The sequence below is a fragment of the Caloenas nicobarica genome, chromosome 1 (genome assembly GCF_036013445.1).
Source record: "Caloenas nicobarica isolate bCalNic1 chromosome 1, bCalNic1.hap1, whole genome shotgun sequence".
NCBI lineage: Eukaryota > Metazoa > Chordata > Aves > Columbiformes > Columbidae > Caloenas > Caloenas nicobarica.
Genome location: NC_088245.1, coordinates 87,440,927 through 87,465,777, shown reverse-complemented (window position 1 = coordinate 87,465,777; position 24,851 = coordinate 87,440,927). Strand labels below are relative to the sequence as shown.

The 24,851-nt window shown below is 50.6% G+C and overlaps 2 protein-coding genes across 3 annotated transcripts; both read left to right on the top strand.

The window, feature by feature from the left end:
• The first annotated feature begins 791 nt into the window (after window positions 1-791).
• P3H3 (prolyl 3-hydroxylase 3) lies at window positions 792-11,846 on the top strand. 2 transcript variants are annotated; one of them, XM_065651750.1, is made up of 15 exons: window positions 792-1,261; window positions 1,538-1,690; window positions 2,399-2,585; window positions 2,713-2,844; window positions 3,744-3,877; window positions 4,159-4,248; window positions 4,564-4,616; window positions 5,108-5,271; window positions 6,065-6,189; window positions 6,311-6,406; window positions 7,386-7,536; window positions 7,707-7,824; window positions 10,255-10,330; window positions 10,728-10,868; window positions 11,165-11,846. In XM_065651750.1, exons 1-15 carry the CDS (start codon window positions 839-841, stop codon window positions 11,375-11,377), a joined length of 2,256 nt encoding a protein of 751 aa, XP_065507822.1. In that variant the 5' UTR covers window positions 792-838; the 3' UTR covers window positions 11,378-11,846. The 2 variants fall into 2 exon arrangements, with proteins under 2 accessions (XP_065507822.1, XP_065507831.1); XM_065651759.1 differs by lacking the exon at window positions 5,108-5,271 and adding an exon at window positions 4,829-4,887 and having other exon boundaries at window positions 817-1,261.
• A 7,358-nt stretch (window positions 11,847-19,204) lies between these two features.
• GNB3 (G protein subunit beta 3) lies at window positions 19,205-24,175 on the top strand. Its single transcript, XM_065642853.1, has 9 exons — window positions 19,205-19,261; window positions 19,828-19,866; window positions 20,038-20,144; window positions 20,256-20,319; window positions 20,436-20,598; window positions 20,685-20,751; window positions 21,667-21,868; window positions 23,018-23,234; window positions 24,069-24,175. The coding sequence occupies exons 1-9, from the start codon at window positions 19,205-19,207 to the stop codon at window positions 24,173-24,175; spliced, it is 1,023 nt and encodes a 340-aa protein (XP_065498925.1).
• The last annotated feature ends 676 nt before the right edge of the window (window positions 24,176-24,851 follow it).

Below are 24,851 nucleotides of genomic sequence, written 5' to 3'. Positions count from 1 at the left end.
TCTCTACAACTACCTGAAAGGAGGTTGTAGCATGGAGGGGGTTGGTCTCTTCTCCCAAGTAACAAGTGATAGGATGCAAGGAAATGGCCTGAAGTTGTGCCAGGGGAGGTTTAGATTGGATATTAGGAAAAATTTCTTCATTGAGAGTGTTGTCAGGCATTGGAACAGGCTGCCCAGGGAAGTGGTTGAGTCACCATCCCCAGAGGTGTTTAAAAGATGCATAGACGAGGTTCTTAGGGACACGGTTCAGTGCCAGTGTTAGGTTAACGGTTGGTCTTGATGATCTTAAAGGTCTTTTCCAACTGAAATGATTCCACGATTCTATATATAGCCCTTCACCTCCGAAGCACTTCTCCATGAGATGTGACTTGGTATATGAACTGCCAAAGTGTGCCTTGCTCCTGGCATGGATTGTGACAGATCAACGGTACCATCTTACAAGGTGTCTCGCTGGAGGAGTCTGGGCGAGCTGTACCACAGGGAGGGTTAGCGCTGGCAGATGCTCGGCGGACACCTGGGTGAAGTATCACATCAGACAGCGAGCTGCCGGGGTTCTGCTGTCCCACGCAGGGCCAGCACTGGGCTGGCGCAGGCGCCCACGAAGAGGCGGCCGGTCTCGGCTGACCTGCTCCCGCGGAGAGACGTGGGCACGGGTGCGGCGCTCGCCCGTGTGCCCCGCCGTGCCCACCCCCAGCCCGGGCGGGCCGGCAGCGGCTCTCCCCCCGCTCCCCCAGCCCGCACCGCCCCCCGGCCCGGCCCCCTGGGTGGGCCTAGCCCGGGGCCAGCCAGGCCGCCTACCCGCCCCGGACCCCTTCTCCTCCTCCCCGGCGGCTCGGCCATGGCGTCCCTCCCCCGTCTCTGCCTCTGCGTCCTCCTCGCCGCCGCCGCCACGTCGCCGGGCCGCCTGGTCCCCTACGACCTGCTGTACGCGGACGGGGTGCGGGCGTACTTCGCCCGGGACTGGGGGCGGGCGGCCGAGCTGCTGCAGCGCGCCCTGCACAGCTACGCGGGGCTGCGGGCGGCCCGGCGCGCCTGCCGCGCTGCCTGCCGCCGGGAGGCGGCCTTCCTCGGCGGGCCGCCGCGGGCCGGGCCCTGGGAGGCCGCCCTCTTCGGGCCGGTGCTGCAGCGCGCCGACTGCCTGCAGCACTGCCTGGGGAGCCGGCTGGGCGCCGCGCCCTCCGCCCACCGTGCCAGCCTCGCCATCCGCCGCGACTTCGAGCGGAGGGAGCCCTACAACTACCTCCAAGTGGCCTTCTTCCAGGTGGGGACCGGCCCCGGGCGCGGCCAGGGGCCCCCCGCGGTGGGCTCTTCCCGGGGGCCTGGGGGTCGCCAGCCCCGGGCAGGCGCAGCGGGGGCGGCGTGCTGGCTCTGCGCGGCTCGCCTTGGTGGGCAAGAGCTCGCCAGCCCGGGACAGGGGACGTCGGGACAGCACAGGGCGCAGATGCCTTGTGAGTGAATCGAGGGGGCAGCTGGGGTGAAGGATGGGCGTGAAGAGGCCTGCCGGAATGTGACAGGCGCCGCTGCCTTTTCTCCACAGCTGAAGAAGCTGGATCAGGCTGTGTCTGCTGCTCACACCTTCTTCATCGCTAATCCCCAGCACCTCCAAATGCGGGAGGACATAGAGAAGTACCGGCGTATGTCAGGGGTGAAGTCGGACAACTTCCGGGACCTGGAGGCCACACCACACTGGGTGAGGGTTTGGTGCAGCGCTGGGCATGACCAGCTCTTATCCCATCCTAGGGACCAGTCTGAAACCCTGATCTGTGCCTACACAAGGGCCATGGCTTGAGACAGGGCCCCCGTACGTAGAATCACAGAATGGTTTGGGCTGGAAGGGAGATTTAAGGATCACCTAGTCCAAGCCCCTGCCATGGGCATGGACATCTTTCAATACATCAGGCTGCTCAGAGCCCAGTCCAACCTGACCTTGAACACCTGTAATGATGGGGCATCCCCAGCTTCTTCTCTGGGCAACCTGCTCCAGTATCTCACCACCCTCATCATAACAAGTGGCTTCCTTATCTCCAGTCTAAATTTGCTGTCTTTCAGTTTAAAACAACTGCCCCTTTTCCTGTCACTACAGGCCTTGGTCGCCCACTCTTTCTTATAGGCCCCCTTTATATTTGAAAGGCTGCAAGAAGGTCTCCCTGAAGCTTTCTCTTCAGGGTGAAGACAAACTATTGCAAGTGTGACTTTCTGGTGACAGTTGTGGCAGGCTGCAGGGCCTTGCAGAAGTATATTTGGCTTAAGTCCAGAAGATTTGCTGTCACTGCCTGGTGGGCTGTGCATGATCAGGCAGGCCCCTAGATGTCAGCACTACCCTGTGAGCGACCCAAAGTCTCAGGGCATCCTTTGGTGTCACCCTCACTGATGAGGGGCCTGGATCTGTCCTTTCCAGGAAGCATATGAGGCTGGGGTGCAGCACTACGATGCAGATGAGTACCTGCAGGCTGTGGCCAGGCTGGAGGAGTCACTCACGGAGGCTCTGTCAGCACTGGAAGAGTGTCGTGCCCTGTGTGAAGGGCCTCGGGAGGATGAAGACGAGGAGGAGGAGATGCAGCCTGGCCTGTACGAAGCCATTGCAGGTAGCATTAGAGGCACGGCAGGTTGGGTAGGAAGGCCGTGCTCCCCACGCTGGACATGCCTCATTTTTCAGCTCTCCTGTCTGGCAGAAGTGGGAGCTGCTGTCTTTCTTACTCATCTCTCTTGCAGCCCATTATATTCAGGTTTTGAAGTGCAGACAGCAGTGTGTCCTTGAAATCGCCACGAAGCCGGGGCGGATTTCTGCCACAGAAGATTTCATACCCTCTCATCTTGACTTACTGCAATTTGCCTACAATCAAGGTGAGCAGTCACAAGCCAGTGGGTTATGCTGTGGCACCTCTAAACTTGCCCTTTTCCTCTGAACCTGGAATCATGGGGAGAAGTGGCACACTGACCTGAGCTCTGCCTCTTGCTTCCCACTTCTGCCCTCCGACTCTTCCCAGAACCTCTCTTCTCTTGCTCAAGACTGTGGCCACCGTGGGAGAGGTCCCTTGTGGTCCACTTCAGTCTTCTTGTGCAGCTTTTCTAATGTTGGTTTTTCCCACTTTTCTCCAGCACACTCCATTTCAAGTTCTTGCTCCAACTATCTACTGTGTATTTTTTACCCTGTCTTTCAGTATGTGACTCCAGAACAGGCCTGCGTTTCCCATCTAGAGCATGTGCTTGCATCTCATCTTGACAGCGCTGTTCTTTCTGAGTCAGCCCTGCCTGCCCTCACTGAACTGATCGCCTGTCACAGCACTGGTCATGTTGCCACCCTGTCACTTTCATACATCCCTCAGCTCTTCTCATAGATACATCTACTCCTTCCCACACTGACCCAACCATCTCTCATCTCCTGTCTCAAGTCATTGGTAAAACTTGTATCTCAAAGAAGCCTCTAGATCCCTTATCATGTGGGGGAGGTGGGACCATCTTTCTTCCAAATATACTTCTTTTTTTTTTTCTTCTGTTTCCTCTGAATGAGCTCCCAATAAATTTTGAAAATTGGCCCATTCTTAATGGGGCTCATTCCCTGTATTGTCTGCCCATCATTGGGTAGAAGCCCAACTAGGTGGGGATTGATGTGTACTTGGTGTAAGGCCTCCTGCTGCTGGACTGTGACTGTGACCTTGGGTGCTGCTGGCCTGTGCACATTGGCTGCTAACATCAGGTCTTTCAGAGACATACCTGTTTGTTCTGTTCTGTCCCTGCCCAAGTTGGGAACCAGGTGCTGGCTGCTGAATGTGCTGCTTCCTACTTGCTCTTCTATCCTATGGATGAGCCAATGTTGGAGAAAATGAAACAGTATCACACAGAACTGGGAGAGGACACAGCTGTCACAGCCAGAGAGGTAGTTACAACCCCAGGTCTGTACATTTTTGGCCCTCCCCTGTCCCACACAACAGAATCATGGTCCAGTAGGGGGGACGTTTCACAGCAGATGTGTACCAAGCCCAGGATTGAAGAAGCTGGAGCCTGAGTTTACTTATAGTCTGTACCAGGCAGGGTCCCTGCGGGACAGAACTGGGCTTTCATAGTGCACAGCAGTGTGTTGGGGCAGGTTTCTGCCCTGGATAGGGATGGGATTGTCTTTTGTGGAGTGGTTGTTTGACAGCCTCTTTGCTTTCTTAGGTTATTCAACATTATGTGCAGAGATCTTTGATGGAGAAGAAGTTGATTTATTATGCAGTGGAGCATCTAGGAGAAAGTTTTGACGACCCTGTAAGTAATGGTATAATCTTAATCTTACTGCCCTGATTTCACAAAGACAGTTGTCAGAATTCACTTCAGAAGGGATCAGACACTGATGAGAAGGACTCCCAAGTCCTTATGAGTTTCTGCTGCTCCAGGACTAAAGTTAGTTGGAAATTGCTGAAGTGACCAGATGCATTACCCCAATCTGGCTGTCATCAGAAGCAGGCCAGAACCATTGGTCTGATATTCACTGGAGAAGGGGGAAAAGGAGCTGGCTGTTTGATATCATCGGATGTGGGAGAAGTTTGTTGTGTACTGAACCATCTGCATTTGTTCCTATAGGATCTTTGGACTCCAGATGAGCTGATTCCTGAAAACCTAAAGGAGAAACACAGGTAAGGTTGGCCAAGTTGACTAGAACCGGAATGTAACTATCGGAGGTAGTGGATGGGGTTGGACTAGCAGAGGTGGTACAAGGAACAGTAATACCTACTGAGGAATGGGCAAAACAGGAACAGGAAGGGTGTGAAATGCTGCCACAGAGGAAGATTAGGCGTAGCTCTGTGTACTGACAGCCACGGTGTCTGTTTTTTCCCTTGCTCCTGAGAGAGGATCAGGAGAAGCAAAAGCAGGAAACTCTGGATGTGGAAGAGATGGAGAAGAGGGGTGAGTAAAAGAGCTTAAAGAAGGACTTGGATGCAGTCAGCCAGGCTTAGCGAGGCTAAGCGCTGTCTTTTCTTCCATTGTCAGACATTTGAATGTTAGCATAGATGCAGACTGACTCGAATGGCTCAACAAGTCTTCTCACTGTTTCTTTTCTCCCTCTATAATGCATGTGTCATCTTGAAAATCTCACTGTGTACATCTCTGGGATGGGAACTCGAAGAGCACTGTGGCTGGAGAAGCTGAGTGTAGTGGTGTCTGAATATGTGACAAGCCTGTGGACTGGCAGATCCCTGTTCAGTATGGCAGGAGTGTCTACACCAAAGCTGGTTCAACTCCACCAGCCCAAATTCAAACAACCTTTTTCTGAAGGGGACAAGGAGAGAGGTGGGAAATGGAAACTAGTAACAGACTATTTGGCTTGGGCAAGTCTTTCCCTGAAAAACACAAGTCCAGATGGTTGTGGCTTAATGCTATAGATTGCAGTGCAGAGTCCTGTGCTCTTGCTGGTCCTTTATTCTTATGTATGGACACACGGCATCTTGTGGGGCTCTGTTCTGGAGTCTTTGCTTGAAGTGAACCCAAGTGGTTCTGTACTGTGACGCATGGGAGAGCAGATCATTCTGAGGATCTAAGTACCTTGGCATTCCTGACCATCTAGAGGTCAGAGATGGGGGAAGCAAAATGGCCAAAGATCAAAAGATCAAGTCACCAACTAATACCTATTGCTTCTCTTTAGGGCTGAAGAAAGTAGAAAAATTCACTGGAGATAATTCTGGCATAAGATGTGTTATTGAAAGGAGGGTTGATTGAGGTGTTTACCTGCTTCTTTTCTCCAGAGCCTCACCCCAGCAGGCTGGACCTGTTCTGCTGCTACGATCCACAGTGCACTCAACTTTCCCCAGCTCCCTGCTGCTCTCCCAGCAAGCCCCACGTTTCTGCTGGCTCCTGAAGCACGCGTTGTAGGCCAGCTTCCCCAGCTGATGCTCTGGTTCCCCTGAAGCATGTGAGGGGTGCAAGTGGCCCAAGGTCTGTGAGGAATGGACACTTCTGGGGAACTGTCCTGTCTTCTCAGAGAATGTGTAGCGTCTCTCCACTTCTTTATCCAGGCTGGGGGTTGTTGTGTGAGGGTTTCTTGTCCAAAGCTCACTCATGTCTGTCTGTACTTGCTTCTTGACAGGTCCATTGCCTTTTGAGGGTATTGCTGTTACGATGGATTCCCACCAGATGAATGGAACCCAGAGGGTTGTGTTTGACAGAGTGCTGACCGAGTCTGAGTGTAAGGACCTCCTCCGGCTGACAAAGGTGAGGCCTGAGTCTTGCAGGAGCTTCTGTGTGTGTACTTTCCTCCTCAGCAGGCAGAGTTGTAGTGTTCCTAAGGGTGAGAGGTGGCAGCCTAATGTGTGTCATCTGTATCCTATTCCAGGCAGCAGGAGAAGCAGGAGATGGCTACCGGGCAAGACGATCACCTCACACCCCACATGAGAGATTTGAAGGCTTAACAGTTCTGAAGGCCATGCAGGTAAGTGGCTCTGTCAGTCTGTCGCCTCCTTGATTGTCCAGAAAGAGTGTTTGCCACACCAGCATTTTCCTCTGTGAAGTGCACTCTGGATGGGGTCACGGTTGTGTTATCTTCCTCACAAGCACACATGCAGTCTCCTCTACAATCATGTTTAGGCATGTTGTACATGGAGGGCTTGAAAAGTGCTTTCTCTCCTATGAGACAGAGTTTTGAGATTGCTACTTGTTCCTGTGAGGTAGTCTTGCAGACATGCTTAGCTTAGAATTAGAGAATAAAATAAAGGTGGAAGGAGCCTCTGGAGACCTGTAGTCCAACCCCCTGCTTTCAGCATGGCTAGCTCCAAAGCTAGATGAGATTCCTCAAGGCTTTGCACAGGCAAGTCCTGAACACCTCCAAGGGTGGAGATTCCCCACCCTCTCTGGGCACCTGTTTCAGTGCTGTAGCATTCCCAGGAAGATGAAATCTTTCTTTATATCTAGACAAAATTTCCCTTGCTGCAGCTTTTGCCCATTGCTTCTTGTCTTTTCAGTGTCTTCGTCTGAGAAGAGACTGTCTCCATCTTCTCTATAACCCCCTTTCAGGTGACAGGAGACTGTAGTTAGATCCTCCTTTGGCCTTCTCTAGGCTGAACAAACCCAGCTCTTTCAGCCTCTTTTTTGAAGTCATGTGCTCCAACACCCCTGCCATCTTAAGACCCTTCACTGAAGACTCATTCCAATTTGCTAGTGTCCCTTGTTTATGGGGGACCCAAAATGATACTGCATTCCAGATGTGGCTTCATGTGCTGAGTAGAAGGAAAGAATTTCTGTGCTGTACACATGTATTCCTGACTTATATTTACATGAGAAAACATGTTCTTTTCTTACATGTGTGACCACAGGACTTTACACAGGTCTCTTCTTCTGCACTGTGTATGTGTGTAATTTCTTAGAATATTTTTGTATGTAAGTATTCTAACAGGCTTGCTTTTCACTTGTAGCTGGCCCAGAATGGGGACGTGGACTGGAGAGATGCTAAATTGTTTCTGCAGGCCAGTGAGAAATCACGTAAAATCGTAGAGTCCTACTTTACTCCTGGAAAGAAACTCCATTTCTCATTCACACACCTTGTGTGCCGCACAGCTATAGATGGTAAAGAATCTTTCACCCTGTTAGTCCATGTCTCCTGGGGAGTCTCCTCAGTCCCAGCCATGTGCTCTCAGGAGACTCTCTTCCCTTTACTCTCGCCATGCCACTTCCTCTCTGCCTCATTTTGTGAAACTGAAAATGCCCATGTTCTTTTTTGAAACTTCCATTTTCAGAGGAACAGGGAGGTCGTATGGATCTTAGTCATCCTGTCCACGCTGATAATTGTCTCTTGGATCCTGAGGGGCAAGAGTGCTGGAGAGAACCGCCTGCTTACGTGTACAGGGACTACAGGTAAGAGAAGAAGGGGACCTGCATTAGATGGTGTGGACATCAGAATGCCTCCACAGCCCCATCAGAGGATAAGCTCAGCTTATGGAAACCAAGTGATGCGTTGTTGGCTCAAAGCCAGCCAGGGCTGTAGCATCAGGCAAAAGGCTGCATCAGTGCCTTCAGAATGAGGTGTAAAAAACCTTTCCTAGCCTGGGAAGAAGATCTAGTCTTTCTCCTTGCTCCCTCCCCAAGCATTAACAGGGAGCAGAATGAGGCGCTGAGGCTGCTTGAACTAGAACCATGATATCAAATTGTCTTCTTAGTGGTCTACCACAGTACTACTGCCCACTGGCAGCACTGCCAGCTGTTCCTTTTAAACATGTTCAATCTTTCATAGTCTTACTGGTGCATTGTCCATGAGTTACAGGAAAAGGAGAACTAGGCTTCTTGGATTTCCTTTGTTTGAGCAGCCAGTGTACTTTGGTGAATATTTTCCCATTCATCTCTCTCAAGATCCACTGCCAATACTTTATGTTTGGTTTTTCCATTCTATGTGAAAGGTTTTGGGTTTTTTTCCAGCCTGTGGCAGAATTTTATATTCTTCTGTGAAAGAACCTGAAATATTTTAAAGATAGGGACAATTGTTGCATACTACAGACAAATTAGGTCAGTTTTCTATAGCTGATTCCCGCTATTTACCGTCCCATATATTGGCATCCAGAAATCTTATTTGCCTTTTCTTTGAGTGGCAGCTGTACTCAGAGCAGAAATCTTTTCTGAGCAGCCTTTGGTAAGGATGTTGGACTTAGAGGGAGTTGAGGTATCATTGAGTCCATTTCCCTTCTGACATAGATGTTGATGTGGTATAGTCAGATTGTAAAGTTACCAAGCTCTGCAGTGTAACTGGTTAGATCTCTGTATTTCCTGTGGGAAAGCTGTCCTGTCACCTGCCTGGCAGTGGGCTTCTCTGACTTCTGCTTGAATGTATATTAAAATATCTTATTGGGATCTGTGTCACTGAGCTATTTCCAGGAGTATTCCTGTCCTCTTGCAGAGAGAACTGTGATTTACCAACCAGCTCACGAGGGCTGAGCACTTCCAGTGTTGTTTTGAATGAGGACAAACTCCAGGAAGTTTGTGCTCCAGACTTCCTGGATCTCTTCTGTGTATTTGTGCAGTCGTCATTAGTGAAACTATTGAACAGTATTGAGCCCAGGGGTCCAAGTGTTCCAGTGATCCTCCTCCAGGCAAAGAGCACTCCTTTGGGTGCCAGGGCTGCACTAGTCAGTGTGAGCTGTTCATACGTTCCTCTTCATCTTCTCCATGTTCATTACTAATTTCTCCAGTGGCACTATTCTGAGGACTCTTACCAGAGTCCAAACTGCTGAGATCAAGCATGTTTTCTATGCCTGTGAGATCAACTGTTTTGTCAAAGATTGTGTGACTAACCCAATCTGCTTTTAGTACCCCCATGTTACATTTTAAGACCATTTTCTATTTACCTTTTGTCCTTCAATTACCCTTCTCAGAAATGGAGTCTGAAGCCCTGCAGCCTACTGAGGTCAGGCTAGTGGGCCTGTTCATGCTTCAGCTGTTATTTCCTACCCTCCTACCCCTTCGTGCATCTGAGAGCTGTCCTTGCTTTTCTTCAGTCATGTTACCACCCTGACTTCAAAGTCTTATTGAAACCCAAGGGCAGAAGAGCTATAACTTCCTGGGTTTCAGGGCTGGTAATATTCTCAGTGTCCCTATGTCCATAATGTTTTGCTTCAGCAGCCACAGTGTTGATTTCTGTTTCTTTCTCACAGTGCCATTAATAAGCCTCTCTTGTTCTCTGACATTTTCTATCAGCTTAATTGAACACCAAGAGGAGTGCAAGTATAATAGTTTGTGGCCCATTCTTTGACCCGGTTGACAGTGGTCTCACCTGCACTGCACAATGGCCTCGCTACTTCTCTTTTTGTCTAACATTAGTAAAAGAAATTATTGTTTTATGCATGCACTAAGCCTCTTTTTGACCATTCTTATGTCACCCTGAAATCCCTTGACTCTTAAGACATGGCTTGCTTTGTTCATCAGTCTCTTCTTCCAGTTTTTGGATTATTCCCAATCTTAAAAAGCATCATGCAGGTTCATCTAGCCCAAGGTGTTGTCACAGCAGTGTCACAGATACATGCTACAAGAGGATTAAAAACAGAACAGGACAACTGCGTAGAACTATCTTGCTGGCATGCTCTCCTAGCCTCCTGTGGCTTGCAGCTCAAGGACTCCCCTGAGTCAGGCGCTGCTGTATTTAACACCCCCCCAAATGGATTCTCCTGTAGAGTGATCTGGTCACTTTGAACCTGTGGTATCATTCAGGTCCCACAGCCTCCTGCGACAAGGAGTGTGGGGAGCACCTGGGAAGAATGAGCTCCACCCTCCATATGTCCTCTTTCTTTTTATCCACAGTGGCATTCTCTACCTCAATGATGACTTCCAAGGTGGGGGCCTTTTCTTCACTGAAATGGACACTGTGACTGTCACAGTAAGTCTGGGACTGGCCAAAAGAAGAAGAGAGGACTGAGCAGGAGACTTAGTCTGGGCAGGAGGAAACTATTTGGTTATTGGATCCCATCACTCCAAAAGCAATCCAGTGCTGGTGCTGTGGCAGATTCAAATAGGGGCACCTAAAGGCAAATCGACGCAAATCTCAGATAGAGGAGAGATTAACTCTTTCCTAGCTGAGATGTTCCAGGCTCTTCCAGTCTGTGCATGTCTGTAACCTAGGTTGTGCCTTAGATTCTCTCTGTCCCTCCGCAAGACCTGCCTTGCTGATAGACTGGCAGTGGGTGCCTAGTGGCTCTCCACTCTTCCACGTACAATGACCGTATACCCCAGAGTAGGGTGACGCTGGCTTCATTGTCTCTTCTCTTTCCTGGCAGGCTGAGGTGCGTCCTAAGTGTGGGAGGCTGGTAGCCTTCAGCTCTGGCAAGGAGAACCCCCACGGCGTGTGGGCAGTGAGCCGTGGCAGGCGCTGCGCCATGGCTCTCTGGTACACACACTCCCGGGAGCACGCTGAACAGGTAAAGGACCATGTTGGAGAACTGAATACAAGTACTTCCAGGCCAGATCAAATCCCCCTGAGGAATGGATTCTGGGCTTTCCCATGGGGCAGAGCCTAGTGCTGCAGCTCGGGCTTGTCCTCTGACAAGGTACCTGGTGGAGGGGCCAGCCTATGATGGGTCCCACAAGAGACGGTGGGCTCTGGCAGGGGTTGGATGGATGTGGCAAAGATGAGATGTGTCTTGTCAGCCCCTGTGAGCAGGATGAAGACCCTAGCAGAGAGGGGTTCACATCATCTCTGTCTCCATGGCTGCAGGAGCGGGTGAAGGCAGAGGAGGTGATGCAGCAAAGAGCTGTGGAGCAGGACCGGCCTAACGGAGGAGAACGTCAGGGAGCTGATCACAGTGGCAGATCCTCCTCAGAGCTTCCTGTTTCCAGCGGTGGAGCCAGGCCCATGAGCTGGAGACGCAAGCCTGGCTCAGACAGGACACAGCGCCCCAAGGAGCTGCGCGCCAGAGACGAGTTCTGAGAACGTGGGGCCTGGGGGCAGGACTGACACACACCATGGCCTGGCAGGTCTTGGTAGAACCAGGACCACAGAGGCCTGGAGCAATGTATTAGCATGCTAGAGCCATAGTGATGGGGCGGGATGAAGCTTTCTTGTCTGAGACATCCCAGCAGCCAAAAAATGGTAGCAGGGACAGAGTATTAAAGTCAGCAACAACAGGAACTTTCTTCACTGCTTCACCGATGTGTTTATGTCACTCAGAAGTAAGCAGATAGGGTCTCCTCACCCCACTCCTCTCAGTGCCAGATTCTTGGTCATCCAGGGCCAAATCCAAGACGAGGAGGAGGAGCCTGAGGCCTTTCAGTAAGGGCTGTCACATTCAGGAACTCGAAACAGCAGCCTCTGAATTTCCTAGGCACCTGCAAACTCCATAACCTCACAACTGGTCTGCAAAGGTGAGGGACTGTGAATATATGGAATAAAAACAAAATGCTGGACACAGATGTTGGTGGGAGCTTGAGTCTGTACACCAGGAGGGAGACATTGTCCCTTGTTGCTGATGGAAATTTAATTAACAAGTTGTGGAAGGAGACTGAGCCCTAAGTGAAAGAAAGTAATTGCCAGCTGCTTCCAGTAAGGGAGAGCAAGAGAGAAAGTCAGGTCTGCCATGACTAACCCCTGGAAAACGTGGGAAGTCCCTTTAAGAAAAAGCACTGTATGTTCATGGTTTCCTGCAGCAAAGTATCTCTTACTTTTTTTTTTTTTTTCCCTGTCTATGCACCAAATTGCCCCTGAAAGCAAAAGAGATATTTTGTTTATGATTTTCCACCCTGATGCAAAGACAATCTGCTGTCACTACGCAGGGGATTAGTGTCCTGAGATGAGATTACATGGTAGCCAAACAGGAATTGAATGGGGTGGGTATGGAATATGGAAAAGCGCAGTGACCCTTTTCCTGGGAAGCATTAGAGCCAGAGATCAACCTGTGGTCATGACATACACAGGCCTTGGTGGGAGTTGTACATGGAGACCCAAACTACAGTTCAGATGGAAGAAATCGATAGGGCCAGGGCCAACATTGTGAGAGGTGGATGGGTGATCCCCATGTCACTGTTGGCACAGGGCTCCTGCTCCATGGAAAGGTAAGTCTCCTCAGTTTGAACCCTGGCACTTCCTTAACACACATGCTTGGTAAACCTGCATGGACAACCGTTTTTACTTTCTGTCCTTCCCAGGGTCACAGGAAAAAGACCGTTCCATGTGTGCATTTCAACTTCCCTCTCCCTGGTGGGAGGTCCATCACATCCTTTAGCACTCACATGTCTGTCCCGATGATTCATGTGGGGTTGTTGGATGGTTCCTGCTTGATGGGGATGTGTTGGGAGGTGAGGGGCCAGTGTCCACATCTCTGGCTTGTTTTGCCCAAAGGTGGCTTGGGTGATTAGACTGATGGCCTCCTGACGTCAGATGAGATCCGTTAAAAGGTATTTATCTCAGGCTTGGGCCAAAGCCGCGGGAGAGATTAAAAGAGATTGAGGCCAAGATAATCCCCTCACAGCATCCCACTAAAGTGGCTGCCAAAAGGCACGCCACCAAATCTTTTGCCACCCTTGGCCCCTGTGCCCAGTTCTGTTTTCCCCATGCAGAGCCCAGTTTGCTGCCCAGAGACGGTGTGAACCTGGCTCTGCCATGAGTTTTCCTTTGACAGGACCACCTTAGATGGCTCCATCCCTTTTCCTGCCCTGCCCAGGACATGAGTGGCATGTTGTCCCTGGGAAAACGGGGATTCCTGTGGACTGTGAGGTGCAGCAAGCCCTGCCCCAGTGGCTGATAATCCTAGCCTGTTCTATCTAATCTTCACTTTATTAGTTTGTGTCTGATATAAACAGAGGGAGTCAAATCTGCCGGTGATGGTTTCTTCCCCTTCAGGAGCAGTGTGCTACTCTCTCTTTTCACCCCTCCCCATCCACCTGCTTTGCATTACGTCCCAATCCGATTTCCCCAAGTCTCTGGTGTCTGATTTAATTTGCCTGACGCTGCTCCTGGAATCAGCCCTCCCCTAGCCCCTCCCGTCCAGAGCCTTCCAGCTCCCCATGGGGAGATCAGTCCTGGGAGAGGCTGAGGAGCAGAGAGGCAGCAAAGGACCCGCTGAGTGGACGGGAAGAACTGACTGGAGACTGGACAGGGACGAGGGGCTTCTGGCTGGCAGGAAGCCATTCTCAGCAGGTGAAGCAAGCCGTGAGGGTCCCGTACAGGAGGGACGGCAACCCACCTCGCCCTACAGATCCCGGTAAGGATGCTGCCTCGTTGCGATGCCTGAGGTCACCTTGGTGAGCTTGGGACACAGGGTTTCTGGATGTGATGCTGTGGGGAGTATTTGTACGAGGTCTGACTTCATGTACAGGCACCTGAGAATGTGGGAAGGAAGACCATAGCGGGGAAGAAGTTAGGGTTAGCACCGAGATGTCTTTACAATGATAAGGGGCTTTGCGCTGGAACGAGGTTGCTTGTGCTCCCCTTGGCAGGTAAATCTCACCAGTTTCCAGACTGGAGCTGGAGGGTAACACCTCCCCAGAGGGACCTGGCACTCACTACCCGTATGCAGTCCTGCACTCCTAATGCACCCCTGCGCACACTTCTTTGCAGATGGCTGCTTCTCTGGCTGGAGAAGGACTCCTCAGAAAGCAAGGAGCGGAGCAGGGTAATTTTACCCTGGCCTTTGATCTCCATCACAGGAGAGGGGGATCATCTCTGTATCCGGCTCTGGAAGGAGCCCAGGGTCACCAGGGCAAGTGTGTGAGGCCAGCCTGGGATTACACAGAGACCCAGGGATGCTGCATATTAATACTAAGTCCTCCCTCCTGCACCTTTCCCTTTTCTATTTATGGCTCTCTCAGCATCCCACAGAAGGAGCACTCCCTTCCCAGGGTGGGGGAAGCTACACAGAGGATAGGGAATAAGGGGGTTCACCTCCCCTTTCTTCCCACCCATCACTTGCATCCGCATCCCCACTAGAGAATGATGCAGATGGCTTAGCAGGACAGTCCCCCAGGGTGCAGGCAGGGCCCCTGCCCTAGTATGGTGCAAGAGACACAGCCACTGCCCTGAAAAGCCATGGCGTGGCAGCAAAAGGCAGAAGAGGGATGATTCCTGACTCTCCTCATCCTCATGCCATGGTAGAGGCATTGGGTCTACAATGAACAGACACCTGAGAGCTCAGGATGGGTCTGGTTGCTCACATACAGGAGTGCTACAGCAGGTGCCTCCAGCAAGTTTGTTGGAAAAGGCAGGAGGGAGGAGAACTGTCACATTGGAGAGCAGAAGTGAAATGTGGTTTCAAAAGACAAGAACAGTGAACTGGATGAGCACAGCCAAGGCAGAGCTCAGAAGAGGGCTGGCATGAACTGACTAAGCCCGGGCTCTGTTTAGCTGTGCCACACACCTCAGTGATGCTTGCAGGAAGCACAAGTCTGTAGACCAGTGCTGGTGCCAAGGTCCTCCTGACGGCAGCTCTTTGCAATGCTGGGGGGGTGGCAGCGAATTGCTTTTTTAAAGGTGCCTAAGACTTGGTTTCCTCTACTGCTTAGCATCCATTTGAAAGAGCCCATACTTCCAGAAAGCACTGAGCATGCACACTTTAGAAGCCTTTCCTCTTAAAACAAGGCTGAGTAGCTACCATGAGCAACTGCGAGCTGATCTGTGGATCCACAAGAAATGTGCATCCCTAAGGTCCCACTGGTCACAGCAGAACATGCCTTGGACAGACTCCAAGCTCCATTCCCCTTTCCTATGTTTTCCCCCATGTGATTCCTCCATTTCCTGTCCTAAATTTACATGACCATGACAAGCTGCTCTTTTGCACACCTGCCATGGTCCTCCTGGGAGGCAGCTGTGCTCCAATGGGGACCGGGTAACTCTCTCTCTGCAAATTGCACTGGACGTGACTGGTAGAGGCGACTGGCAAAACTGGAGCTATTATTATCACTCATCTGTGGCTCCTTGTCCTTCTGAGGCTGAGAACAATTCCCACCTTCATTTAGAGTGTTCTCTCAAAGGGATTTAAGGGTTTGGACAGAGTCCTGAACCTGAGTGGCACCTTATCTATATTTAGCCCCTTTTATCCGTGCTCGACATTGTGCTCCTGCGCTTTGATCTGCCTACCGGCTCCGAAAGCCCCTCATCTGGTTGTGCAATTTCACCGAGCAGGCGCTGTGAACTGGCACTCCCATGTTAGAGCCAGCATTGAGAAAGAAACACCCAGGGAAGGGAAGAGGATGGTAAAAATCAGGAGGGATGCAAGGAAGATTGGGTGTCCGGTGGGTGGTGGGAAGGATGGGCAGCCAGCTTTACCTGGGGCAAAAATTGCAGGTGAATGGAAGGAAGAGAGAAAAAGGTTCCTGCTTCCATGCACGTCTGGGCAGAAAAAACCAGAATTCCATGATGACAGTTTAAGGCAGGTGACTGGACAATTATCTCAGCCAATGCTCTATGAAATGATGGCCTGGAGAGCAGAGAGCCGGTCCCGTTCCAGCTGAGAGGAAGCTTTAGGAAGGGTTTGCTGTGGAGAGACCAGACCTTGGGGACCATGCAGAGGAGACTGGAAGGAGAGAATCAGAGGGAAGAGGTGGCCCACTAAGAAAAGGCAATCTAATGCTTAGGGCTGATGGAGAGCAGGTAGGATCAGTCCTAGGGAAAACAGAGAAAGGGGAAGGTGTGGACAATAAAAAAGTTATTTGCTGCCCTTGGGTCACAACAATCTCAGGCAGTGCTATAGGCTTGGGGAAAAGTGGCTGGAAAGCTGCCTGGCAGCAAGGGATCTGGAAGTGTTGATTGACAGCTGGCTGAATATAAGCCCGCAGTGTGCCCAGGTGGCCAAAAACGCCAACAGCATCCTGGCTTGTATCAGAAATAGTGTGGCCGGCAGAACTAGAGAAGTGATCATCCCCCTGTACTCAGCACTGGTGAGGCTGCAGCTCAAATACTGTGTTCAGTTTTGGGCCCCTCACTACAGGAAAGACACTGAGGTGCTGGAGAGAGTGCAGAGATGGGCAATGAAACTGGTGAGGGGTCTGGAGCACAAGTCTGATGAGGAGCAGCTGAGGGAACTGGGGCTGTTTATCCTGGAGAAAAGGAGGCTGAGGGGAGACCTTATCACCCTCTAAAACTACCTGAAAGGAGGTTGTAGCATGAAGGGTGTTGGTCTCTTCTCCCAAGTAACAAGAGATAGGAAGAGAAGAAAAGGCCTCAAGTTGCACCAGAGGAAGTTTAGTTTGGATATTAGGAAACATTTCTTCACAGAAAGGGTTGTCAGGCACTGGAACAGGCTGCCCAGGGAAGTGATGGAGTCACCATCCCTGGAGGTGTTTAAGAGACATGTAGATGAAGTTCTCAGGGACATGGTTTAGTGCCAGTGTTAGGTTAATGGTTGGCCTTGATGATCTTAAAGGTCTTTTCTGAACAAAATTATTCCATGATTCTGTAATGGTAGGCCTGGTCTCCACAGAGTGGCTGGAAGTTTAGAGCTGCCACTTGGTATGCTAGGAGGCAGTGACTAGAGCTGGACACAGTCTCTGCATCTTGTCTGTACGCTGAAGCTGAGGGGCAAACACCACAAGATAAGGAGGATGTGCAGCCTTCTACTGACAGCGACAAGGCCTTCTCCAGCGTCTCCCCAGTCTGTCAGTTAGCTGAGAGATGGTGTGGGGTATCCAACTCTTCCCAAAGGAGTAGAAGTGCATGTAGGTGGGTTTTCATGGCCAACGTCACTCATCTAGGTGCAGATATGTATCCTTGCTGGAAGGAACCTCCTCATCACTGCTCTGTCAAAATGTGAGAAGAAAAAAAAATACAGTGGGAAGGGCCCAGCTCAGTTGCTGCTCTGTCCCCATCCTTCAGCATAGCTGAGGTTGGTAGCCCCAGGCCACCGCTGTGGCCTGTGCCTCCAGGCCCTGATGGTGCAGCCCAGGGCTCCTCTCTTGATCCTTCACCATGTGCTGGGACCAGCAGCCACATCCAGTGCACAGGCAGGGAGCAGGGAAGAGGCAGCAGTACTGTGCGTTCAGGTTTGCAGGCAGCAGGTACAAGTCTTCCTCTGCAAAGTGTAGATTGTCTCTGGGATAAGCTCATGCCTCATGGGAGCTGGGGGAAACGTTTCTCTCCTTGTCTTTCCTACTCCTAAGCCATGCCTCAGGAGTCACTGGCCAAACAGAAACTCACCCTGCCCATTGGATCAAAGGAAAGCCACAGAGATGTTGAGGGTAAGGGATTCTGGAAGGAAACTCAATGACCTCTACAAAGCAGTGAACAAAGGTGGGACTTGGGAGATACCTGCATGTGCTTGTCCACAGCAAGAGAGCAGCCGGGCATGGAAGGATCTAAAGCCCCGTGGGCTGGAAGAAACAAGGCCTTCAGTCAATAGGCCAGAGGCGGGTGGAGATGATGTGATTCACAGGGACCAGGAGAATTTCTGCAGAAGCTGATAGAGCATTTTTTGGCCTTGAGGCAAAGTGCTGTTTCTAATGATGAAGAACACCTGGAGCACATCTGGACACTCACACCTACCCAGGAGAAAGACTGAAGCAACAAAGACAAGATTTGTCCACAAGATTGGGAAATGCTGGGATCACTGGTGAAATTTAAGTGCATGTAACAAGAGAGAACAAAACAGAGATGGTGTATAATCGTATGGTGCACCTGTGTCTTGAATATGGATTACAGTTCCGGTTTATTGCCCTCCCTGCAAAAACGCATCACCTATACTTTGTAAACAACTGAAAAGGCCTTAGAGAACAACAGAGGTAATAGGACATAACAGCTTACATGGGAGGAATTAGTAAGTGTGCTCTGCAGTCTGGAAAAGAGGTGAATGCAGACAGATATGACAAAGATCTATTAAAAAAACAGGTGATGCTGAGGTGAATAGAGACCAGTTATTTGCTGATTCTTCCAACTCAAAGGCCAGGTACCACCAAGTGGAATTAGTGCCATCCAGGAGTAGCCAAACCAGGAACTTCTTCGCAGAGCATGCCACTAAGCTGTCAAAGTCCTCACCATGGAGGATGCTGAATTTCAGCATGGGTGCAAAAACTGTGGACAAAAGCATAGAAGAAAAGTTCATAAAAAATTTGCATACAGTAATGCTCCCTTTAGCTTTGAAAGTCAATGAAAAGCTGGGGCTAGGAAAGTAGCAGAAATACAATACTACTATCTGCTTATGTTATTCTTAGATCATTCCCTAGGTACCCGCTTCTTATTGTTGTTGCTGTTGTGAAACTAGAAGGCAACCCTGACAGAACACCTCAACAGCCCCTAGGTTTTGTTGGTGGTAAAAGAGGTGGTGGGAACTGACTGGTGATGCTTTGCCTGGGACAAATGATAGGAAATAGCCACTGGTCTCCCCTCATCAAGCTTTCTACTCCTGGAGCTGAAATGGACAGCTTGGCCGTGGACAGGGAGAAGCTGATGGAAAGGACCCAGGTCTTGGTAGGGTCTGGAATTGGAAGGTTATAAATAAGGAGATGAGGGGACAGGTGCAGCCAGAACCTCAGCAAGAGATTCTGGAGGTCTTCAGCTTCCAAGTGTAAGTATAAGCAGCATACAAGACCAAATGGACCTTTGATCAGGCCCAGTACAAACTTTCCAAGTGTTAAGGGCTTTGATAAGATACAGCATAATATTACCAATCATTCAGCCATTAAATGGTTGCTGAGTCCTTATCAGAGATGCCTATGTTTGCATACTTGATCAGTCATATATTAGTGCCCTTTCTATCTCACGCCTTTCTCCTTTGATTTGTCTCCCCAGAGTCAAGGCTGCCCCACGTGGAGGAGCCACCCCTAGGTCAGAAAGATGGGGGAAATGGAACAGATGAAGCAGGAAGCTGAGCAGCTGAAGAAGCAGATTGCGGTAATGCTGGCAACAGTCATTAAACTGCTGAGAGAGTGTCCACCCCTCGTGTCCAAGTTCTCCTCAGCCACAACTTGGAGTTGAGCTTTCATCCTTGGAGCCCTCTGCAGTTCTGCACCACTCTTTAAGTGCTGGTGGAGATCTTCATAGCATGGTAGGGGGAGGAGGGGGAGAGGAAGGAAGAGAAGAGGCGACTCTATAACAGTGAGAAGGAAGTGGCCATGGGCGTTTTGTCTGCAGAGGGTGTAGTGTGTCCCTGGGACCTCCTCAGTCTGCAAGGCAGCTGGTGTTCTGCCAAGCAGGAGGATCCATGCAAAGGGTGCAGTATGGGGAACTGGATGCTGAGCAACTTTTGGCTCACCTTCCTGATGTTTGATGGGTGCTGAGGTGACCTGGTCACAGACCAGGATCCCCTTCTGCTGGCTACAATCCAAACACAGCAAAGCCACGGTTCCTACCTCTAGCAGCCGACTAGCTCTTGGGTATGCCCCTGAATTTCATGTGCCATTGCCTTCATCATATGGCTTTTTTTTTTTCTGTCTCATTTGCTCTTGTCTCTTCTCTAGGATGCCCGGAAAGCCTGTGCAGACACAACGCTTGCTCAGGTAAGGGACAGGGCTGGCTGGGCAGGTGAGTGTGTGGGGAGGACAGCTAGCCCCAGTCCAAAGGGGATCATCCACAGCTGGGAAGCAGAGTTAGAAGGCAGAGATGTGGAGAGCAGTAAAGCTCCTGTCAGACCAAGATTAATTCTTCCTCTCCTCCTCATCTTTCCTCAGATTGTGTCTGGAGTAGAGGTTGTTGGCCGCATTCAGATGCGAACCCGAAGAACCCTGCGTGGGCACCTGGCCAAGATCTATGCCATGCACTGGTCCACAGACTCCAAGTGAGAGAGACGCTGCCGATTTGCTGGGTGCAGGGCAGCACATGGGTGTGAAGGGCAAGAAGGCTCCGATGGGAAGAGAGCTACTAACATAATCTTGTTCCTCTCTCACAGACTTCTGGTCAGTGCCTCACAAGATGGGAAACTGATTGTGTGGGACACATACACAACGAACAAGGTAGGAGTCAGACAGCTGCAGCAAACCAGGATGCTAGACTGGGTCCCTTTGGAGCTAGTGCCCTCGCCCTGCTCTCTCTGCTGCCACAGTCCTGACATGGTTTCTTGTCCTCCCAGGTTCATGCCATCCCTTTGCGTTCTTCCTGGGTCATGACCTGTGCCTATGCACCCTCAGGCAATTTTGTGGCCTGTGGGGGCCTTGACAATATGTGTTCCATCTACAACCTCAAGACTCGTGAAGGCAATGTCAAAGTGAGCAGGGAGCTCTCAGCCCATACAGGTGTGTGTGCTGCCTGCCCGCAACCTGGGTGCCCTCTGCTTCCAAACTTGCCCCGTTTCTCACATTTCCTTGTTGCCCCTTCCCAGGTTACCTCTCCTGCTGCCGATTTCTTGATGACAACAATATTGTGACTAGCTCTGGAGATACCACATGGTGAGTGTTATCTTCTGCATCCTAGTGACATGACCTCTGGCTCTTAGAGGCATAGCTGACATCAGCAAGTGCAGTCCTTTTGCTCTGCAGCACTCCACTCTCTAAGGACCAGTTGCTCTGGCACAGGGAAGCCATGCAGAGCACCTTAGGAAGCCAGATCCATTCTTCCTCCCTTGGCAGAACAGGTTCTCCTTTTCCTGGTTAAGGACACACCAAGATGCAGATCTATTGGTGAAGCAGTAGGGACCATGTCGTCAGCTCTTACAATGCACTGTGTCGTTTATGCCAGGACACAAAACTTCATAAATTTACATGAAGCCCAGACACACACTCCACTTCTTAAGTCTTACACACTGTGCAAGGGACACCTGCAAAGCCAGTGCCTGGATCCTTTGACTCCTGGCTCTCAGGTCTCGCTGGGCTGTGACTCTCTTTATTCACCCCCCACCCTGTTCCAACACTTGCTTTGGAAGAACCTCTTGACCGAGGATGAGTCGGGATGTGGCATTTCCATCAGAGATCAAGGTTACATGGGGCTTGTTTGCCTGACCGTAGTGTGGGATCCCAGTGAACACGGCTTGTACATCCTACAAGCGTGGATATGACAGACCTTTCTCAGCTGTTTTCCTGTGAGTCCCTCTTACCTCCTCTCAGTATTCCCTTCAGCTGTTGCATTTATGGGAATACAGTCAAACCCCACACACCCCCAGCCTTAGTCTCTCTCTACTGTGGTAAAGGTATGAAGATATCTCCTGTTGTATACAGCTGACTCCAGCGATACTCTCACCCGTTTTCCCATGCTGTAGCCAGGCTCATGGCTTCCCTCCTTGTGTTTGCAAGTGGGACAGCTCTTCAGCCCAGCTGTAGATCTGCTCTGCCTGGGTTGGTTCTGAGAAGCTCTTATCTCTCCCACAGCGCACTCTGGGACATTGAGACAGGGCAGCAGAAGACAGTGTTCCTGGGTCACACTGGAGACTGTATGAGCTTGGCTGTCTCCCCAGATTTCAAACTCTTCATTTCTGGGGCTTGTGACGCTACTGCCAAACTGTGGGATGTGCGGGAGGGCACCTGCCGTCAGACCTTCTCAGGGCATGAGTCTGATATCAACGCCATCTGCGTATGTATGCTGTCTGCACAGTGGTGGGGAGGCAAGGAAGATGGATGGTGGGCCAGCTCTGAAATAGGGTCTTGGGACAAGCTTGAAATAAGCTGTCATGGTTGTGTGGGGAACAAGGGTCTCAGGAGAGCTCAGCCCCATGATCCAGCCTGAAGCAGGGAGGGCCTGAGTCCACCGAAGTTTGGAGGCTGGGTCTTCCTGGGCACCAGGGGACAAAAGCATCTAGGTCTGACTCAAAGCACTGCTTGAACCCAGCCAGCAGACTGTGATCTGTGGAGCTCAGCACCCTAACATGGGTGCTGCTGCAGCTTTGCTCACAGCAGCTGTTGAGAACCGCGATTCAGGCATGGTCCAGGAGCCCTGGGGCAAGACACACATGAGGCAGCAGGAATATCTGACTCAGCTGAGGGTCTTAGCTCCGGACAGCAGAAATGGGAACCTGGGATCACAGGGAGATCTTCTGAAGGTAAAATCTTCACAGGAGGCAGCACAGATGTGTAGGGGCAAGTATTGCCCTCAGAGGCAAGGATTCAAACCAGAGCCCTAGAGGTGGCAGGACATGAAACATGTCAGTTTAATCCTCTTCAGCTAACCAAATGAGTCTGCCATTTTTCTGCAATGTCTGCTGCTTGAACCACCCTCCACTGACTGCAATTAGTACAGCTTTTCTCACCCGTCCCACGGCTACCCTGCCAGCCATATCATTTTCTGCCATACCTGCTCCTGAGAAGCTCTTTTTTGCTCCTCAGAGCAAGGATACAGAAAAAGAGAGCGTATGAGAAGGCTGATGTAGGAGGATCAAAAAGAGGAAAGCTGTCATAGCTCTGACTCGTGCCAGACCCCAGCTGGGGAATAGTGCGTGGACACTTGTCAAGCCCCAAACTAACAGCTGGATGTCCCTCAAGCACTGGGACATCTTGCAATAGCTCTAGCCCTTAGGTCATTTGCTTTCTTGAGGTGGAAGGGGTTTACTAGGTCTTAGGAGAAGCATCAGTCTCCTCCTTCAGCAGACTCAACTTTTATTAACTGGTGCCTTGTCCCACTAAGTTTTCCTACCCCTGTGGTGTCCTGGTGGTTAGAGAGGAGGTGAAGAATTGAGAAAAATTGCAAGGCACATCCTGATTAAAATCTGATGTGTGCCCTCCTCAGTTCTTCCCTAATGGTGAAGCCATCTGTACCGGCTCAGATGATGCCACCTGCCGTCTCTTTGACCTCCGGGCAGACCAGGAGCTCATAGTGTACTCTCACGAGAGCATCATCTGTGGAATCACATCAGTCGCCTTCTCCCGCAGTGGGCGCCTCTTGCTTGCTGGGTATGATGACTTCAACTGCAACATCTGGGACTCCCTGAAAGCAGAGCGTGTGGGTGAGTGCCTCCTGGATGCCCCTCTTTCATTCCCTGTAAGGTCTTCTGACCCTACCAAGGCAAGGAAAATGCCTTTATTTTTTCTAAAAAGGACACATCTCATACTGACTGAAACCAAATAAAGCTTCCTCACCCTTAAGGAGCACATAATAAGTAGTACAACTATATTTTTGGTAGAAGAATTCTTGGCTTTGATGTTAAGGAAGTCTGGCCTTTAAACAACACTGTTTCAAGGGAGAAAAGAGCGTTAAGGTTCCTGTTAGCTGAAACTGCTCACAAGTACCAGTAGTATTTCCTACTTTCTCCTAGCCTCTGCTGTTTGCCAGTGCCAGCTACTCACAGTGCCACTTGGTGGCCAGGTACCAAGCTGAGCATGGACCTGGACTTCCATCCAACATCTCTGGATACTCTGTGATGCTCATACACAGAATACACCCAAGTGCCTCTTTTCTTTCAGATGAAAATCTGAAAATTTATAATGCAGCCCATCAACAGCATTGCTATTTCTCAGCCTTATCAAGGATGCCATTGTTTCTTAGTCCTACTGTTTCTCCAGGGTGAAAGTGGTTGTATGAACATTCAGCTAGCCAGACCTTCCCAAGAACATCATTGTTCTTCGGCCAGTCCCATGGGTGGTGGCTGTATGCCACAAATGTTCTTCTGCATGTTTGTTCTTACTAGACATGTACTGATTGTAACAAGTTGTGCAGGAACAGACAGCACAATGCACAGGGGTGTAGGTACACAGCCTACAGTGTGTTCTCAGCATGGTCAACCCCTTCATTTCCCCCAGGCCCCACTTCTTCTTCTGATCTCTCTTCTTTCCCTCCATAGGAATCCTTTCTGGCCATGACAACAGAGTGAGCTGCCTGGGGGTGACGGCAGATGGCATGGCTGTTGCCACTGGCTCCTGGGACAGCTTCCTCAAGATTTGGAACTGAGGATGGCAGCAGAGAGGGAAAAGAGCAGGAGAAGCATGGCCCACAGCCCAAGCTCATGCAAACAACAGAAATGCCTGCCTACCTACCACTCCCGCTTGTCTCTAGACACAGGTCACTAGTAGTGGTCTCCCAGAGCAAAAGGGAAAGGAGAGGTTGGGGAAGTGGAGCAGGGAGAGCTGGGGAGCAGCACACACACTGGCCCTCCTCCCAGCAGTTTCCAGCCTCATGCAGGCCTGAAGACCTGCAAAACACTGTTCTTTATGTCTCAGGATGTTATAGTGCAGTTCAGACACCTTGCATCTTCAAACATCTCTACCCACATGGACACTCATAATTCAGAGGACCCCTCATGCAGCACCTCTGTCCCAGGCTAAGCTCCATCCCTGATTAAACTCTACCTAGCTTCTCTGCACAGCTGTCCTATATCACTGCAGACAGCCTCAGAGATGTACTGGGTTTGAGATTTCTATTATGCAACATCAGGCAAAAAGGTAGTGTAAATTTGGCTCATTTTTCCATCAGGAAAGACTTAGCTCAAGTCTTATCTATGCATAAATGGGAGAAAGTAGCCCTCAGACCTGCCAGAACACTGAGGAATATTATATTTATTCTTATTGTTTGCTTCCTGCTGTTCCTTCTCTTTTTGCCTCACTCCTGTGTTGTGTGGTGACCCTGT

Coding starts and splice junctions, on each gene's coding strand:
- P3H3 (XM_065651750.1), top strand. CDS start 839: ATGGCGTCCCTCCCCCGTCTCTGCCTCTGCGTCCTCCTCGCCGCCGCC. Junction 3,878..4,158: donor CAGCTGTCACAGCCAGAGAG/GTAGTTACAACC, acceptor TTGCTTTCTTAG/GTTATTCAACATTATGTGCA. Junction 10,331..10,727: donor TGGACACTGTGACTGTCACA/GTAAGTCTGGGA, acceptor CTTTCCTGGCAG/GCTGAGGTGCGTCCTAAGTG.
- GNB3 (XM_065642853.1), top strand. CDS start 19,205: ATGGGGGAAATGGAACAGATGAAGCAGGAAGCTGAGCAGCTGAAGAAG. Junction 19,867..20,037: donor CAGACACAACGCTTGCTCAG/GTAAGGGACAGG, acceptor ATCTTTCCTCAG/ATTGTGTCTGGAGTAGAGGT. Junction 20,599..20,684: donor GGAGCTCTCAGCCCATACAG/GTGTGTGTGCTG, acceptor GCCCCTTCCCAG/GTTACCTCTCCTGCTGCCGA.